The 18607-nt window shown below is 47.5% G+C and overlaps 1 protein-coding gene across 3 annotated transcripts in view; it reads left to right on the forward strand.

Annotated features, from left to right (window-relative positions):
- The window catches only part of Csmd2 (CUB and Sushi multiple domains 2), a 572883-nt gene that overhangs the window by 375845 nt on the left and 178431 nt on the right, over positions 1–18607 (forward strand). For all 3 annotated transcript variants that reach the window (XM_036179375.1, XM_036179376.1, XM_036179377.1), the window contains 6 exons: positions 1453–1779; positions 4845–5039; positions 13387–13525; positions 14433–14620; positions 15264–15452; positions 15644–15760. In XM_036179375.1, the coding sequence (XP_036035268.1) occupies positions 1453–1779; positions 4845–5039; positions 13387–13525; positions 14433–14620; positions 15264–15452; positions 15644–15760 (1155 nt within the window). The remainder of the gene's footprint in view (positions 1–1452; positions 1780–4844; positions 5040–13386; positions 13526–14432; positions 14621–15263; positions 15453–15643; positions 15761–18607) is intronic.

The raw sequence follows: 18607 nt of genomic DNA on the forward strand, positions 1-18607 counted from the left end.
GAAGTCACCCAGAAACCTACAACCCTAATACAGTTTTTATTTGGGGGCTGTTGTCCAATCTTTACCCATATAAAAACAAGCATTTAATAGCTATCATCAAAAGTACACGTATAATTTTATGACCCACTATTTTACTTAAAATGATAGTTAACACTCTTTCCACAGGGTCGTATTTATCACTTTAATGATTACCTTCACACTGCTCCACATTAAAGACTATAATTTACTTCCCTTTATTGGGCTGACATATAGGTGCTTGGCATTTTTCCTCTGTGATAGAATTATGTCATTCTCAACATCTTTGTCCCCGTGTCTCTTTTTTTTTTTTTTAATTAATTCCTAGAGATTACAGAGTTGGAATGTGGAGTGGTCTGTGACTCTTAAGAGATCATACACTCCCTTCCAAAAAGATGGCGTCTTTAGTTAGCAGCGCACAATGATTGCATGTGTGATCTCCTATGACAGACAGCCTCATCGATGTGGATTTTTAATGGGTTTTATCTTTATGCTTTCCCTAGTGGTGTGCACTACATTTGCACAGTGATTCTAATTTCTCATCTAAATCCTCTGAGTGTACTCTTTGCCTGACTTGGGGACACTCCTGGAGTAATGGAAAAACTTCTACTCCGTAATGAAGTGTTCCCCTTATCATAACTACTGCAGTTCTTTTTCCTCTCCACCTGCCATTTTCCTTTTAAGTTCTGGCTTAGTACGTTGGTTTGCTTTTCCATGCATTACTGTGTCCTCCCTAAACTTCCTGGTGGGGTCTGTTAGGAAGTGGCGTGAGGATGGCTCAAGACTTCCATCAGAGTGGATCCTTAAGAGTAGAGTGGGGAGAGAGGAAGTGAGCAGAGCATCTAGACCCAGTCACAGGCCCCTACCCCTGTTCTTCAAAAGCTTTGGCCTCTGAAATATGGCATCATCAGCCCAGTGTGGCTGTAGTTGGAAGGGGTTAGAATCCTGTGGGTGTGACATGAATCTTCTCCTACCAAAGGTATTTAGAGAGAAGAGGTGGACGCGGCCCTCTCTATTGGGAGATTGTCACCCCTTTATCAGTAAGCCATGTCCTTTCTCCTACTACAAACCAGGCTGAGAAGGGTCAAGGGTGTGCCTCTTCAAGTCTGCTTGAATGACAGCTTCTTCCCCAGCACAAGGGACCAAGGGCAGCAAAAGCTGTCTAGGGTGGACATGTTGAAGGGAGAAAGACTAATAAAAAAAAGCAATTCTGCTATATCTGCCTTTTGCCAAAGGGACACTCCAATGCTATACCCAGCATGGAAGCAAGCATGCCTCCCACCTACAGCCTCGAGCTCAGCCAGTCCAGCCCAACCCTGGTGTCGTTCATTCTTTCTATTTATCTAAAGACTAAGAAAATGCTCCCAATGCCAGCCCTCAGAGGCCCCTGCAAAATATGGGGGGTACCTCCTGACCTCCACTGCTCTTCCCTTTCAGTTTCCTGTTTCTTCAACTTCACCAGCCCCTCTGGAATCGTCCTGTCTCCCAACTACCCCGAAGACTATGGCAACCATCTCCACTGCGTCTGGCTTATCCTGGCCCGGCCTGAGAGCCGCATCCATCTGGCCTTCAATGACATCGATGTGGAGCCTCAGTTTGATTTCCTAGTCATCAAAGATGGAGCCACCGCCGAGGCCCCAGTTCTTGGTACCTTCTCAGGAAATCAGCTCCCCTCCTCCATCACCAGCAGTGGCCACGTGGCCCGTCTAGAGTTCCAGACTGACCACTCCACAGGGAAGAGGGGCTTCAACATCACCTTTACCAGTAAGTGTTCCCTCTGTCACAGTCGACTCTACATACCCCTGAGCTTCTCCTGGGAGAGGGGCCGAAGGTGCTCCCATGGAGGGTCATCAGTGCAGTGAGCTAGCTCCAAAGTGTGCCTTGCTGCTGGGTCAGGCACTTGCTGCTGCAGCTCCCAGCAACTGGGAAGAAGCATAGAGCTGTCTGCCAGGCCAGCTGCTTGTTTCTGAGACATCACAGCCTATAAGCATCTATTTCCATAGATATCTCATAGGGTATAAAGAAGCCTAGATTTTCCCTAGAAAAGGGAGGCTCTAGGGAAGAAAGGCCCTTGGGTTCTCTCCTCAGCTCCCCACTTCTGTATGCCCAAATGCTGCTTCCTATTGACCACTGCTGCTCTACATTCGGCCTTGCCCAAGTCCCATCCCCATAATCCAAACAGAAGCAACAGCCTTGAGCTGTGTTTCCATGACTTTTCCCAGAGGCTTATTGCAGCCACTCATACGTCATCCCTCACAGTCCCTCTCACGGCCGGTATGGAGGTTGTCACCGCCAGTCTCCATCCTGAGCCTGTACCCCAACCTGAAGCTCAACAGTGGGTGGCTGTTTCTTTTTTCTCCTGATTTTTTGGTCTCCCGGATTCAGTGGACATGGGAAGTAGGCAAGACCTGGGAACAGCAAGCTTCCAGGGAGCAACAATCCGTTATGAGGCCACAGGAAGCCACAAACCTGGTGAACTTGGCCATGACTGGGAATTGAGTGAGATTGAAGCTGGCCTGCTGAGCTGTTAGCCAGCTTCTTTCCACAGGATGGGCAATGTAGGGTCTGACTCAGGCTCCTGTACACACACACACACACACACACACACACACACACACACGCACATGCACACACACGCGCACGCATGTGCACACACACACACACGCACGCGCACACATGCATGCACAGACATACACACACACATGTGCGCACACATACACACAACGCACATGTGTGCACACACACGTGCACGCACAGACATGCACGCACGCACATACACACACATATACACACACATGCGTGCACATGCACTCACAGACATACACACACACATGTGCACACACATACACACACATACACACGCACGCACATGCACGCGCACGCGCACGCACACATGCATGCACAGACATACACACACACATGTGCGCACACATACACACAACGCACATGTGTGCACACACATGTGCACGCACAGACATGCACGCACACACATACACACACATATACACACACACATGCGTGCACATGCACTCACAGACATGCACACACACACATACACACAATGCTCTGTAGTTGCTTGTCCATCTCATGCATTCTGACAGACCATCATCCTCCCAACCCCAACTCCCGCCCTTGTCACAAAAGCCTTGTTCCTTGTCTCACCTGCCCTTTAAAATGTAGATGCTATGGCATAGGCCACTTGTAACACAAGCTAAAGCCCCATACCCAGTCCAGGGCAGTAGACTCATTGGAAACAATCAACCCCCCCTGGGATACCGTATCACCAGGAAGTTCCTGTCCCAACAACATAGGGACAGAAGGAAGTAGAGGACTCTCTCTCTGTCTCTGTCTTTCTGTCTCTCTCTCTCTCCCTCCCTCTCTATCTGTCTCATCTGCATGCTGGCCTGGCACTGACCTTTAGCTTCTCTGCCCTCAAACCCATTTACCATGAGACCATGAGCTCCAAAAAGGAGCACATACGTTACTCATCTTCCCATGCCTTTGCATGCTCTCAGATGTTGGAAACAGCACCAAATCATTGCTGTAGAGGTGTGTACACATGCATGCAGAGATGTATGCATACATGTCTGTACATGTGCACATATATGTGACTGGTAGGGTTTTGACTTCCAAGCCCTAAGCTCCACTGATCTCAGCTCTCAGTGTCAACTTCATGGTCCTAGTTCCTAATGAAGACAAGTGGGAGACTACATCTAGGTTGACCTGGACCCTTGCGTTTTGCAGAGAAGGGTATAGAGATTCAGCCCTGCTTGTGTTAAATCAAGAGGCTTGATGTCTGAGGCCTGGAAACTAGACTTCAAAATGGTACACACACATGCCATGATGGAGCCTGTTAGCACCCTTCACACAGTAAGGCAGATATGAGGTCTAGCTTCCCAGGCATCATCTGGTAGAGGAAGACCTGGAATATTCTTGGTAGAGGTGGGGAAAAGGGTATCCTTTCATGCAGGGGGGAGAAGAGGGGAATCCCTTGGAGGATGGAGACTCAGACTCAAGAAATCCACGCTGTCACCAAACCCTTGGCCATCATGTTCTTGTCAACTTGCAGAATGACCCTGAATAACCCTGCAAGACATGTGCATTATCCATTTTATATGTCAGGAAGCTGGCCTATAGTAACATGGCAAAGGTGGCCCAGGACCACATACTGATAAGAGGCAAGCTTCAGGTATCACTCATAGTATCCCGTCTCTTCCCCTGCTCGCTCACCACATTATCAATTGCCTGGCAGAAGGAGAAGCAACCCTCGCATGAGGCAAGGGCATAAAGGCAATGGCTTGCGACAGGGCTAATTCCAGGGCACCCATTTATGGTGTGTGGTGTCTATTAGTGTCATAGGACTGGGAGCCAGCTCCTCAGCAGTGTTCATGATCCCTTAGCCATCTGAAGCATGGAATGGATTTGACACTGAAGAGACCGATCTGCCACTTAGCTGCATGGCACCTCAGTTTCCCCTCTGGTAAAGTAGGATAATCATATCTCCCTGATAGAATTTTGACATGATACAATTAGCTACCACGAAGAACACAGCTCAGGGCCTGATCTGTCAGCATCCCTTAGAATGAAGTGCTCAGACAGGCTGAAGATCAAGTTTAATATGTGCCTGTTGTGTGGCCAGAGGATTCTATCTGTCATAACCACAGGGTCACAGGTTCTGGGACACCTTGCATCCCTTCCAGCATGCCAAGCTCTTGAGGAAGCCATGGGGTTCTGAAGCTATAGGCAACTCATTTTTCTTTGGCTGTCCATCTGTGTGTCAACCCAGTCTAATCATGACCTGGATCCCCCCCACCCATTGTGCCCCCCAGCCTTCCGACATAATGAATGCCCAGATCCTGGTGTTCCAGTTAATGGCAAGCGGTTTGGCGACAGTCTGCAGCTGGGAAGCTCCATCTCCTTCCTGTGCGATGAAGGCTTTCTCGGCACGCAAGGCTCTGAGACCATCACCTGCGTTCTGAAGGAGGGCAGCGTGGTGTGGAACAGCGCTGTGCTGCGCTGTGAAGGTGAGTGCCCACAGGCTGGGACAGTGGCTGTCAGCCTGAGGGCTGAGGAGAGGGAATGAGTACCTCCAACCACTGTGGACCATCTCTGCATCCATCCATCTTCTCCTCCAGTGCCCCAGGGCCTCTCCTTACCCTCAGACTGGGGTGGGAGACCTGATGGGAATGCTTTGCCTGGGAATTTGAACTGTGATCAGAGAATAAACTGGAAAAACTCCTTCCGGAATATCAGCCACCAAAGCGTGTCTTCTTTCAGCTCAGAGCTCACGATACCACGACAGCTGTGAGAACCTGGGTTTCCAGTTCCTGTCCCGATGATCTGCAGTCCCACACACAGGGACGTCAGCACTGAGTTTACCCTGTCAAGGCTGCCTGTTGTCCTTCCCTGCATCTGGTCATCCCTATCATCCTGGCCTCTCCCCACTCCAACAGCTGTGCCCCTTAAATGCTGCCTTGATAGCCTGTGGTCACTCTCGAGGTGATGCAGAACAGGCCACCTGGAAGACACGTGGCTCTCAGCAAGTGCCAGGCTCATTGCAGCATCTGCCCAGCCCTGCCGTGTGTCTCAGGACAGTTTTGAAACTTCCTAGACAAGCATTTGGTCCAGCAGACAGCAAATTTCAAACACAGTAATCTGTGTTATGCCTCCTGAGGACAGGGCTCATAACAAATCTGTGTACCAAGCGCAAGGCTTGACACAGATCAGTGTTCTATGAGACTCTGAATAGACAGATGTTACATGTCCCAAAGGTACGTTAAGGGCAGCTGTGCTGTTTGGACAGGCAAGGGCTATGGTTTTGAGAATAGAAACCTGTTCCCGCTCATCTCTGTGATAGACAAAGGATGGAGACCTATGAGACCTACCTTAGACCCAGACCCCCCCACACACAGAAGTGAGAGGTCCCAGGAGGATAAGGAGGGGAGGGCGTTTGGGGGGCTTTGCCACCCAGCTGACAGGTGGGTGAGTGAGATAGGAAGGACCATCCAGGGGCCACTGGATGAGCCAATTTTTCACCCATCAACTGAAAAACAGAAAAGAGATGGGTGGATGATAAAAGATAGCCATCTTCCAAGGGTCTCGGCAAGCACTCCTTAGTATCTGCTGTGTTCCCATTGTGTGTAGCTCTCTGAAGTAGGACACCATCCTGGCTCACAGTCTTACACCTGCAGAGTGGCCAACACTTGCCCAACACTCAGTCAATGCTGCTTGTTGAATGAATGAATGAATGAATGATGTCTAAACCTGCCACACACTCTCCCATGAGAAATGTGTCACTGGCAGACCTACTCTCTCCACCTTACAGCCAACCAGCTATGTCACATTGGGGAAGCCACGTGGCCTTTCTGTGCCTCAGTAGCCCCACCCCTAAAAGGCAGGTGATTCAGGAACTCCCAGCTGAGTCGTTGCAAGCATGGCTGGCAGACAGAGAACACTCAGTAGGTGTGGTGGTTAGGATTTTTCAAACTTGATTTTGACCATTTCTTCATCAGTTCAATCAGATCAGGAGTGACTCCCCTTTGGAGGAAAAGGTCACATGTTTGAGAACAGTAAAGTTAAAAACCTTCAAGTGGGAGAGAGCCAGGGCCCAGGACCCTGCTCTCACCATGCACCTCCTTCCATCTGGGCCTGGAGAGCCCCAGCTCTTTTTAAAATTATATTCGTGTTTTAATTTTACATATCAGCCATGGGTTCCCCTGTCCTCCCTCCTGCTGCCCCCCCCCCCGCCTTCCCCCTAGCCCCTCCCCTCCATTCCCATCTCCTCCAGGACAAAGACTCCCCTGGGGATTCAGCTCAACCTGGTGGATTCAGTACAGGCAGCTCCAGTCCCCTCCTTCCAGGCTGAGCAAAGTGTCCCTGCATAAGCCCCAGGTTACAAACAACCAGCTCATGCACTGAGGACAGGTCCGGGTCCCACTGCCTGGGTGCCCAGCTTCTTGACCAGCATCTCTGTCTCGATTTTTCCTGTATGTGTTTTTTTTTTTTTTTTTAATTAAGTATCCCCACCTGGTGGACAATTAAATGAAGACACTAATGGTCTTTCAGGCACTCTTTTAATATATTCTGAGAGCCACTCCAGTCTGGAGAGACTGTAACAGGGTAAGAAGGAAATGGCTTCTAGATTTGGAAAGGCGGAAGATCGTCACCTGCACATCTGAAAGCAGGAGTGGGCAGAGGTTTTCTTAAAGGACCAGAGAAAGAATATTTTCAACCAACTCAAAAGCAGCTGTGGGATGCACCTGAGTGGCTAGGCTGGGTATGGCCAAGAGCAGTGTTTGTGGTTGTGTGTGTTGAATGTCAGAAATGTCCTAAGCAAGGTTTCCAGGTGCAGGGGGCTGCTTCCTGGCAGTGCCCGGATGTCCTGCTTGTTCATCTCTTCGTTGTCTGTCTTTCAAGGAAGAACCAAATCACCATGCCCCAACAGATGTTGGGCAGGTGTCACGTAATTATAGGCTAGCACCAGCCCCAGGAAATGGCTGTAGTTATTGTCCCTACTGATGCCCAGGAAGACGAGTCACCTGCCCAGCACCGTCCTAGCCTGTAAGCAATAGCACCAGAATTCACACCCAGGTTCTGGGCTGCCCTTTTAGGATGATAACGCTGCAGAGATGGTAATATCAAACGTCTTTATGAAAGACTTCCAAGTATTCCCGCCGAGAACAAAAAGCAGGTTTTCTACTTTTCACATCCCAGTAGGAAATTAAAACAAAAGGAAGCATATTGCCTGTCGCCAAAGACAAGTCTCAGAAACTGAAAGCATAAAGAAATGACAGTACTTAGACAAATGTATCAGTTATGACAATGGAGGTAATTAAAAACAAAGGCTCTCAAACTGGACTTAGGAAAACATTCAGGCTCACTGAATTACATCAGGGGGAAAAAAAGGGAGATCAGTGAGTACTTTCATATTTCATTCTTTAAAAGAGGCTCTCCTCAAAGTTTCAAACCATGTCCATGTGTAATTTTTTTTTTAAGTTCAAAAAAAGTAAAGCTCATTTCCCATGGGAAAACTGCCTAAGAATTTGGTGCAGTGGGGCTGGAGAGATGTCTCAAGCAATAAACTGCTTGCCACATAAACAAGACCTGAGTTTGGATCCCCAACACCCATCTCAAAAGCTGGGCTTTGAATGTGGGGTCCTGTCCAAGTAGCTTGGTTTACAACTAGCATGTCATCCCTTCAGGGATGTATGTTGGGCATCTTCTGTGTGCCAGGCACTAAGTTAGGTCCAGGAGCTCTCCTCTGTCCTGTTATAGAGCCTTTATCACCTAATCAAGGTAGGACCTCCTCTTCCCTTTCAGCCTCCAGTACCAATCCTTAGCCAGCACTGCTTGGGTTGTGCGTCCACTTGTTCTCTAGGCACCACCACGCTGCTCAGGGACGAACTTCCAGCATGATGTTGCATCCCTAAGAAAAGTCCGCTATGTTTCTATGGTTATCGCTAACAAAGACAAGAACAGCTGTATAAGAGTTCATGCACCAGAATGGACTGACAGGTCTCAAGTCATTTTTTAATCTCTGGGAGTCTATTTCTACCTCCTGGGGTTTCTTTTTTAAATTGAATCATTCATAATAAGACATCTCTTGTACTCTGAATTCGTCTGTGTATAAGACGGTGGGTGCAGATGTGTGTGTGTGTGTGTGTGTGTGTGTGTGTGTGTGTGTGTGTGAATGCATGTCTGTATAAGATTGTGAGGGTGCACATGTGTGCACAGATGTGTGTGCATGCATGGTTGTGAGTTCATGTGTGTGTGTACATGTTCACATGCACGCATGGAAACAAGAGGGCAGTCTCACGTGTGCCTCAGGAGCCATCTACCTTGGGTTTTTTTTGTTTGTTTGTTTGTTTTTGGTTTTGGGGTTTGTTTTTTTTTTGCTATTGTTTTTGTTTGTTTGTTTAGACAGTCTCTCACTGAGAGTCTCTCATGCACCAGAGGTCAGATGTTATTTCTCAAGAGTTGTCCACCTGTTTTACTGGACAGAATCTCTTACTGGGACCTGCAGCTTACCAGTTAGGCTAGGTTAGCTGGCCAGCAGAGTCCCAATAATGCACCCATTTGGCATATGTGCTGGGACTTGAACTCAGGTCCTCATACTTACACAGCCAGCACTCTACTGACTGAGCTATCCCCAGCCCTTTGAACTCTCAGTTCTACAGATCACTCCCCTGAGTTAACATGGTCCCTTCTCTCTTGTATTTCTTTAATTGGCACTAAGATCTAGACACTTAATCAGACTCAGATTCCCTTTTCATTTTTTTAATTGCCAGACCATGTAATAGACAGGGCTTTGTGTCTCCATCAAAGGCACATAATGTCCCATTGCCTCTCTTTTGGGACAGTAGGAGCTGTCTGTGATCCCAGGCTGGAGACTGCAAAATGGCAACACTTCATTGTTTCATCTTTTATGAGCTGGCATACTTGAAGAAAACATGTCTTATGCTAAGATATAGTTCAAAATGGAAAGATCATACAAAAAATTATGTTACAAATTTTTATTATTTGCATATTAATGAATGGACTCCCTAACATCTTCCTAAGTTGGATCATTTTAAACATCATTAGAGGTCAATGGATATACATTTATCGTGTCTATTTACAGTTCTCATCCTGAGTGATGTCCACATTGTCCTCCTGGCTAGCCGGAGCCCTTTGATGATGGCCCAGCCTCTTCTTGGACGTTTTCCACCCCTGACCTAGCATCAGTTTTCTCTAAGGGACCTTTTAGTGCAAATTGATGTTTAGAAGCTGAGTGCTAAGGGTGCTTATTACTATTGACTCACCCTGTGTTTGTAAGCCTTTTCAATGAACACAGCTGAGAAATGTTTTATCGAAGAAAATGCATGCAGGTTCATTTCATTTCAGATGAAGAAGCTTTTATCTTTTAACCTTATCTTCCTTGACACCCTATTCACCTGTCTTTTTACTCTCGCTCAAAAGTACAAGTCCCACACAACACCATCATGACTTCCCATGTTGCGATGCGTATCCAGGACTCTCAGAATAGTAAAGACAGTGCTACCAACAATAACATGCTTACCAAAACTGTTGTCTTCATCATCATCATCACCATCATCATCATTATCCCCCAATTCTATCGTTATTTCCTCACAGAGATGGGCTGTCAAATTACTATCTTTTAAAATCTCTTTAGGTTCTTATACATAAATGTGCAACATAGTATTGTATTTGGTTTAAGTTTTTAGAAATTGCACGTCAAATTTAATCATTTTAATTATGCAAAGTAATTATGTAGTTCCAGAGTTAAATCTGTCAAAAACGATGTACATTTAAGGAAAGTAAAGCTCTGAGTATATATCCCTTCTACCCATGAGGAAGATGCTCCATATTCCTGATTTACCTGTTCACCGATTGCTCATCCGAGTGGATACTAACACTTTGATACTAATTTAACTTTTTAAAGTTTTATTTTTACTTTCTAGTTGTGTGTGTGTGTGTGTGTGTGTGTGTGTGTGTGTGTGTGTGTGTGCATATGCATGTCTATGTGTGGTTATGTGTATATGAGTGCAGGTACCTGTAGAGGCCAGTAGAAGGTGTTAGATCCACTGAAGCTGGAGCTGCAGGTGACTGTGAACTGGGCCGCCTCCCTCCCCACCGCCCCAGGGGTGCTGGAAACTGACCTCAGGTCCTCTGCGAGAGCAGCTCCCACTCTTAACCACTGAGCCATCTCTCCAGCCTCTAATTTAACTTTCATATTTCCTCTTCTTTAGATTAATAGAACGCAGGACACCAGCACGCATGTGTACACAGAGACTCACTGCATACATTTAGTCAAAAACAAGAGATTCTGTAAATGTTGAATTGGTATTGAAGTGTTAGTGCTCACTCCGATGAACCATAAAGGAAGTGTGACACTATTTCTCTAAGTAATGTTCAGAAGTTGAACTGTTAAAGAGACCCTGCATCTAGGACTTCTCTCTAGATCCTGCCAGTCATGGGCCACTCTGGAATATGCAAGTAACAGAGTGCAGGATTGAATAGCAAGGTCAGTTGGCCATCATGTGTGCAGAAGAAGAGATTAGCCATCTAAAGCAGTATAGTGGAACAGAGAGAAACCAGAACATGTGGGCCAACCAAGGAAATAAATTCCCCTCTGGAGATTTGAGAAAGGGCCATATTTACTCATCTGCAGCCAGGGCAGACTGCCTTTGGTCTGTGGCTTCCCAGAACTTGAACAAGGAGGTCAACATCCAGCAGCCAGAGAGGTGGGACCCAAAATGAACGTGAGCCAAGACTCAGTGTCTGCTTGAGACCTCCGGGGCACAGCAGCAGGCACATCCTCCACACCTCTGAGTTCTCACACATGCGTTGAAGGAAATGATTCCATGAGATGATGGATGGGTTTGGAAAACCAGAGTTACAGAAGCGATAATACACATGTGTGATCTAGTTCTCGGTGTTTTATATAGACACCACCCAGTTGCTTAGTTTCTCTAAGCCTCCACTCGCAGTAATCAGAGCAATAATCCCCTTCTATAGAATGAGGGTAATAACATATGTGCCTTGTTGGTCCACAGTTTTCACGAGGATAATCCATATTAAGCCCCAACACCTGGCAAGCTGTGGGTACCCTCCAGCTCATTGCTATCTGTAGGACTGTGGTGCGCTCTGTGCTGCAGCAGGATTTAGAGACAGAGGTCTTCAGGTTAAATCTCAGCTCTGACTTCATTAGCTTAATGTCCTTTATCGAGGGTCTTAACCTGCTTGGCCTTCATTATCTCCTTTGTAAACTGGGATAACAACTTTATTAACATGCATTTGGATGACACAGTAAAGCAATCCAATGAGTACGTCAACAAGAAGTATTGACATCTTTTCCTGTTGTCATTGCTACTGTTACCTTTTGTGTTAAAATCCTGATGTACTTTTCCATTAAGAATGTCTGGGCTGGGGCTAGAGAGATGGCTCAGCAGTTAAGAGCACTTGTTGCTGTTCCAGAGGACCCAGGTTCAAGTCCTGACTTCCACACAGCTGCTCACAACCACCTGTAACTCTAGTTCTAGGAGATATGACCCTGTCTCCTGGCTTGTTCGGCACTAGGTACACCCATGGTGCACTGACAGACAGGCTGGCCAAACACTTAAACACATAAAATACAGTATGTTTAGGAAAAGAATCCCTGGGCTGAAGATGCACCTCAGGTAGTATAATGCTTGCCTAGCATGTGCAAATCTCTGCGTTTGTTCCCCAGCCCCACATAAGCTAGATGTGGGGGTACTTACCTGTACCCCCAGCACTCTGGAGATGGAGGCAGAATCAGAGTCATTCTTAGCTGCATAGTGAGTTTGAGGCCATTCTGCACTACATGAGACCCTGTATCTAAAAGGGAAGGGTGTGTGCGGGAGGGAAGAAAGGAAGGAGGAAAAATTAAGCAGCAGCTTAGATGATTTCAGGTGAGTGTCTGTCTTGATGCTGTTTCTATAGTCACAGAAACAAGAAGAGGAAACTTTGCAAGCCACATGCTTTTAACATGTCCACATGCATAAGACAGGCATCACTCATGCTCTCATCTTATTGGTCAACGCAGCCTCATGACGTAGCATGACAGTGGCAGACTGGGAAACCCACCGTGTTGCCTAAAGGAAGAGTGATGGAGTCGCTCTGATGACCATCACACAGGCTGGAGGCTAGGGCAGTGTGTCTGGAAGAAGGAATTATGGGAAGGTCTGGAGGGAGGAACCATGGGAAGGAGCCTAAGCAGGAGGCAATGGCATGCTTCATGAGACCAAAGCCAGCCAGAGGGTGGGATGAAGCAGCCGGTGGCCTGATGAGTCCCCTGCCCCAGACTGCATCCCTCCATCCTTGTGGCCATTCTTTTACCCATCACCGAACAACCTGGAGCTACAGTTGTGTGTCAGGCGCTATGCTAAATATTGGGCATCCCTGTTGGAGCAGGCAAATAACATGGTACTCATGGTGTGGCGAGACACAGCACTGCCCTGAGCTGACCCCAAGTCTAGCCACTGTCTCCCCAGTGTTGATGGGAAGAAGTGGACTGAGCTGATGCCTCTGCCTCAGGCCTGACAATTGAGCAGGGAACAAAGAAAAAGGCAGCGTGACCCAAATATTAGCCCCACTGGAATGACAAACAGACTTTGCTGAAAGAATTTTCAGTCTTTCCCTTCAGGCCTTTTATAAACCTGCAAATGATGTAACCGGTCACATCTATAAGGGTCCCAGTCGACAAAGCTCACAGTTCAGGCTTTATGTAATTTTCCATAAAAAAAACAAAACAAGTCCTTGTTGGCTGACACATTTTATAGAGAGGGTTTTTGTTTATTTGTCCGTTCATTTGTCTCTCAACAAATCTGCTTTTCTCCCTCTGTCTCCCAGCTCCCTGTGGTGGTCACCTGACTTCGCCCAGTGGGACCATCCTCTCTCCAGGCTGGCCTGGCTTCTACAAGGACGCCTTGAGCTGTGCCTGGGTGATAGAGGCTCAGCCTGGATACCCCATCAAAATTACGTTCGACAGGTGCTGCCCACCACAGCCTCGGGGAGGAGGGTGTCAGGATGATATCTTCCCTGTGACAGAGTGGCAACAAAACTAAACATCAGGGGGGAGGGGGAGGACATGGGGGTGACTGCCTTGTGTGGGGACAGAGCTCACTGGCTTTACACTTCAGTCTGATTGGTGTATTGGGAGTCTGGCTGGGGAGGACACGGGAAGTGAGTGATCGCCTGGGCCCCTAGAACCTTTTGTCTACTATGCCCTTAAAAAGAGATGGCAAGGAGACACCATTAGAAGCTGACGACACATGGCATTGGAGGGCCAGAACCCATCCTCAGCATGGGAAGGAGTACTCCCCAATCTTGGCCCTAAATCCTGCTCAAGTGCTCCACTCCCAGGCTCTACTTAAGCCCCCTTGGTGGGAAAGTAGCTTCCCAGAGAGGAGCCGAGACTTCCTCCAGATGGAGCATCCATGGTGTGAAATTCATGGTCTGCAAACCGTCCTGGGAAGGTTGGCACAGGAAGCATGCTGTGCTCCATGAGGCACTTTGTCCACGTTGACACACTCTTTGTTGCTTTGGGTTTTTAAACATCTGTTTACAGATGTCAAAGTTAATCTTAGTTCCCCAAGCCAAAAACCAGATTTGATCCTGGGGCTTCTGCAGAGGGATCTCTGGCCTCAAACATTGTCTCTAGGTCTTAAGATGGATTCTGGCCCATGTTCTAGAGAGGACTGCCCATGCACTTTTTAGAGAGGAAGGTGGAAGAGAGTTAACCACAGTAGAGGAAGCCCTTCCACATTGATTAGTAAATGTATGCAAATTATATTAAAATATCCTGTCTGTTGGAATCTGTCTGGAGCCCTGGGTGAAGCGGGGCAAATGATACACTTTGGCTTTCTTAAGACATCTCCATTTGCGTCGTTTGGTAGGTTTAAAACGGAAGTCAACTACGACACCCTGGAAGTGCGAGACGGGCGGACATATTCAGCACCTTTGATTGGGGTTTACCATGGGACCCAGGTGCCCCAGTTCCTCATCAGCACCAGCAACTACCTCTATCTCCTCTTCTCTACTGACAAGAGCCACTCAGATATTGGCTTCCAGCTCCGCTATGAGAGTGAGTCTCAGTGGTTGGTGCCAAGAGGGAGAGAACCAGGCTGGCCTGGATGGGTGAAAGCCCCCTGCTCCCCACCATCTGATAAAATGCACTCAGAAGGTGCTTCCTCATTCTCAGCCCTTCTCACTGGTCATGGGAACTGAGTTGCTCATGACCTTCAGGCCAGGTACCATGTGCACACCTCACAGCTGCCACACCCCGAAAGGTCATGACTGACCACGACCTTGAAGGTAGCTGGCATCTCCCTCACACCTGCCACCTCTAATCATCTTCCCCATTCATCCCCTTGATTTAGAGGGCTAACCTCACCTCAGTACTTTCCAGACCAATTAGGAAGTGCCATGGGTATGGGTTGAGAGCATCATGATGACAGTCATTTGCTTACTCATGATTTTGTCACCAAGCCTTTGTATAGTGCCTAACCCATAGCATGCATTCAGTAGACTTGCATTGAGTCAGTTAACCAGCCCAGCCTGCTTGAGAGCTGGGCCTTCAAATGCCCCTGGTGAATACTTATAAGTCATGAGTTGGTAACTTGTAACTTCTGCTTTTGTAAGCCAAAACCTCCTTTTATAAGCCAGGAGGGGTTCCTCCGTGGTGACATCACACGCTGTCTGTTCCAGCTGTGACCTCTCTCTTCCAGCTATCACACTGCAATCAGACCACTGTCTGGACCCAGGAATCCCCGTCAATGGACAGCGTCATGGAAATGACTTCTATGTGGGTGCTCTGGTGACCTTCAGCTGTGACTCAGGCTACACATTAAGCGACGGGGAACCCCTGGAGTGTGAGCCGAATTTCCAGTGGAGTCGGGCCCTTCCTAGCTGTGAAGGTGAGGCACACCAGCAGGGGGCGCTGGAGAGACCATTCTTTTCCTGCCCTGAGAAACCAGGAGCCTCAGTCACTGACTGCCCAACCCCCATCAGTGAGGGTGGAGGTTTGGGGGTTCATGGAGTCCAAGAAGGATGGTTAGGGGAGCTCTCTGAGACACTCTGACACTCTTTGCTCACTTCACTCCTGCAGCTCTCTGTGGTGGCTTCATTCAAGGCTCCAGTGGTACCATCTTGTCACCCGGGTTCCCTGACTTCTACCCCAACAACTTGAACTGCACCTGGGTCATTGAGACGTCACACGGCAAGGGTGAGTGTGGCAGGGACTGACATCTAGGCCAGGACTCCAGGGTCCCAGGTCCCAGAGCAACTTCCGTGAAGATTTCACTACACAATGACATGTGAGCTTAGTCTGAGTTTCCTCACCAATAAGAAAACTTGCAGGACCCAGACATCTGTCTGTGTCACAGAAGTCACTCAGTAACTATTGCTGAGACTCTAACCTCTCCATGCTTTAAGAGATCTCACTCGTGACCATCCATCAAACCCCATTCAACAAAGTGTGTCCCATAAAACGGCAGTACACCCTCATTGGTACAGAGATGGGAAGCTATTCCACAAAACGCCACACACACACACACACACACACACACACACACACACACACAAACACACACACATGCGTGGGGAGCAGAGCTAGGAACTGAATGTAGGACTGTATGCATGTTTGGCAAGCCCCTACCACAGAGCTAGATTCCTCAGCCCCCTTTTTACTTTTTACTTTTGAGACAGGGCTTTGCTAAGTTATTCAGGCTGGTTTTGAACTTGTGATCCTGTTGCATCCTAATATTTGGGGTTGCAGGCCTGTGCAGCCAGGCCTGACTGCTATCATTCTTGGTAAACCTGTTGTCTCTGCATCATTTCTTAGGTGTCTCTGAAACCTTTCCTCTGTCCCCCCCCCCCCCAATTCCCTCATGTTCACCCTTCAGATTCAGAGCTTGGCAGTCCCTTGTCAAAAGCTTTCTTCTTCCGGGGGGCGACACACGTTCTTTCCCCTCTGTAGACTGTGCTGCTGCCTCAGCTTCCCAACAATTGTAGTCTTCGGGAGTCCAAGTTCAAAGCAAGGGTGCTGGTTACAAGTTAGTGCATACTTCAAGCAGTGTTTGCCAGATTTCCACCCACGTGGCAGACCCAGGCCTAGAGATTAGCAGGAAGCAGGCTGTTCCAGCCTGTACCCCAGATACCTATTCTAACATCCCCTTAGAGGTGGCTCCTCCACTCTGCGGTGTAGCAAGAGTTTCAGGACCTAGGCTCACAGCTTTGGGTTTTCTACCCTGGGAGTAGGAGCCAGGCATCTATGTTTGACAGTCTGCCACTGATAATTGTGAGACATGCTTTTAATAAAAATAAAAAAGACTCTGATCTAGAAGAATTAGCATACAGAGGAGTGGGGTGAGGGGGTTGAAATAGAAGAATAACCCTCCTAGATACCTAAATATCAGTTTGAGCTGACAGTGTGTGGTGAATGTATTATTAGTCCAGGGGTAGACATCCTTTACTCAGCAGGGGTACTGTCCATGTCCAGAAATAGATGCCTCTGTGTGCACATGCCTGTGTACACAGAAAAAACAGACTGTGAGACATGACTAAGTACCATTTTAGATCCACTGAAGAGGTTAAATAAACAGAATTTAGAAACAGTGCGATTATGAGGCTAGAGAGAATCTCAGTTGGTGAAGCGCTTGCTTTGTAAGCACGAGGACCTGAGTTCGATCCCCAGCACCCATGTGAAAAGCCAAACACGGTGTCTGTCTCACCTTTGCAGTCCCAAAGCTGGGAAGGCAGAGACAAGAGGATCTCTGGGGCTCACCAGCCAGTCAAACTATCCTAATCAGTGAGCTCCAGGTCCAAGTGAGAGACCTCGTCTCCAAAAACAGTATGGACAGCCATTGAGGAAGAGCACCTAGAATTAAAACCCCGGCCTCCACATACACACCTGCCCATGCACATACAGCTTCCCCATACACATGTACATCTACACACACACACACACACACACACACACACACACACACACACACCCTGAGTGAGTTTAACTATTTGGAAAGGAAAGTTAAAAACCCCATCAATAGCTCATTCACAAAGCCACGTGGATAGCAGCAATAGAAAGCAGTAGATAGTTGAGCCTCTGGTAGGATGTGCCTTTAACAGAGATAATCCATAAAGGCAAAGACTGCTAGATTCAATTAAAATTTAAAAATTGATAGGATTTGTATAAAAAAATCCTCCATGAAAATGCAAAGTCAATAGTAAATACGAAAAAACTATCTATGATGTATGTAATTGACTAAGGACTGCCAACCTGATGTGTAAAGAGCTCTTAAATTCTGTAAGAAAACTGCCCGGCCCATCAGCCTGAAAAATGAGCAGACCTATAAACTAACACTTCATAATTGAAATACAAATTGAAAACACCAGCCCCACCAATAATTAAAGATGTGCAATTTCAGCCAGTAATGAAACAGGCCCTTTCCCTGTAACATAAGGACGTCATTAATGCACTTGTGTGATACAGAGCCGGTTACACCTCCCTGCCTCCCTGCTGACCAACGGAGACAGGCCTCAGCTTCTCCCAGCAGTGGTCCAGGAGTGGGAACCAGTGTGGCCTCTGTAGCCAGCAATTTCACTTACTGTAATTTACCTGAACACAAGTAGTAAAACTGCATATTATCACAGAGCTAACAGAAACAGTTTTTTTTGTTTGTTTGTTTTTCGAGACAGGGTTTCTCTGTGTAACTTTGTGCCTTTCCTGGAACTCACTCTGTAGCCCAGGCTGGCCTCAAACTCACAAAGATCCACCTGGCTCTGCCTCCCGAGTGCTGGGATTAAAGGCGCCACCCAGATACATTTTTTTATTATATCAAAAAAAAATTAAGAATGAGGGCTGAAAGATACCTCAGTTTATAACATGCTCGCTCAACAAGCATGAGGACCTGAGTTCAGATCACCAACACTCATGTAAAAGCCAGGTGCAGCAGCGCATGTCTGTAACACCAGAGCTGGAGAAGCAGAGATGCCAGGCTTCTTGGGACTTGCTGGCCAGCTGCTAACCTGGTAAGCACCAGGTTCAGTGAGAGACCCTGGCTCAAAGAATAGT

Source organism: Onychomys torridus, chromosome 2 (genome assembly GCF_903995425.1).
Source record: "Onychomys torridus chromosome 2, mOncTor1.1, whole genome shotgun sequence".
Taxonomy (NCBI): domain Eukaryota; kingdom Metazoa; phylum Chordata; class Mammalia; order Rodentia; family Cricetidae; genus Onychomys; species Onychomys torridus.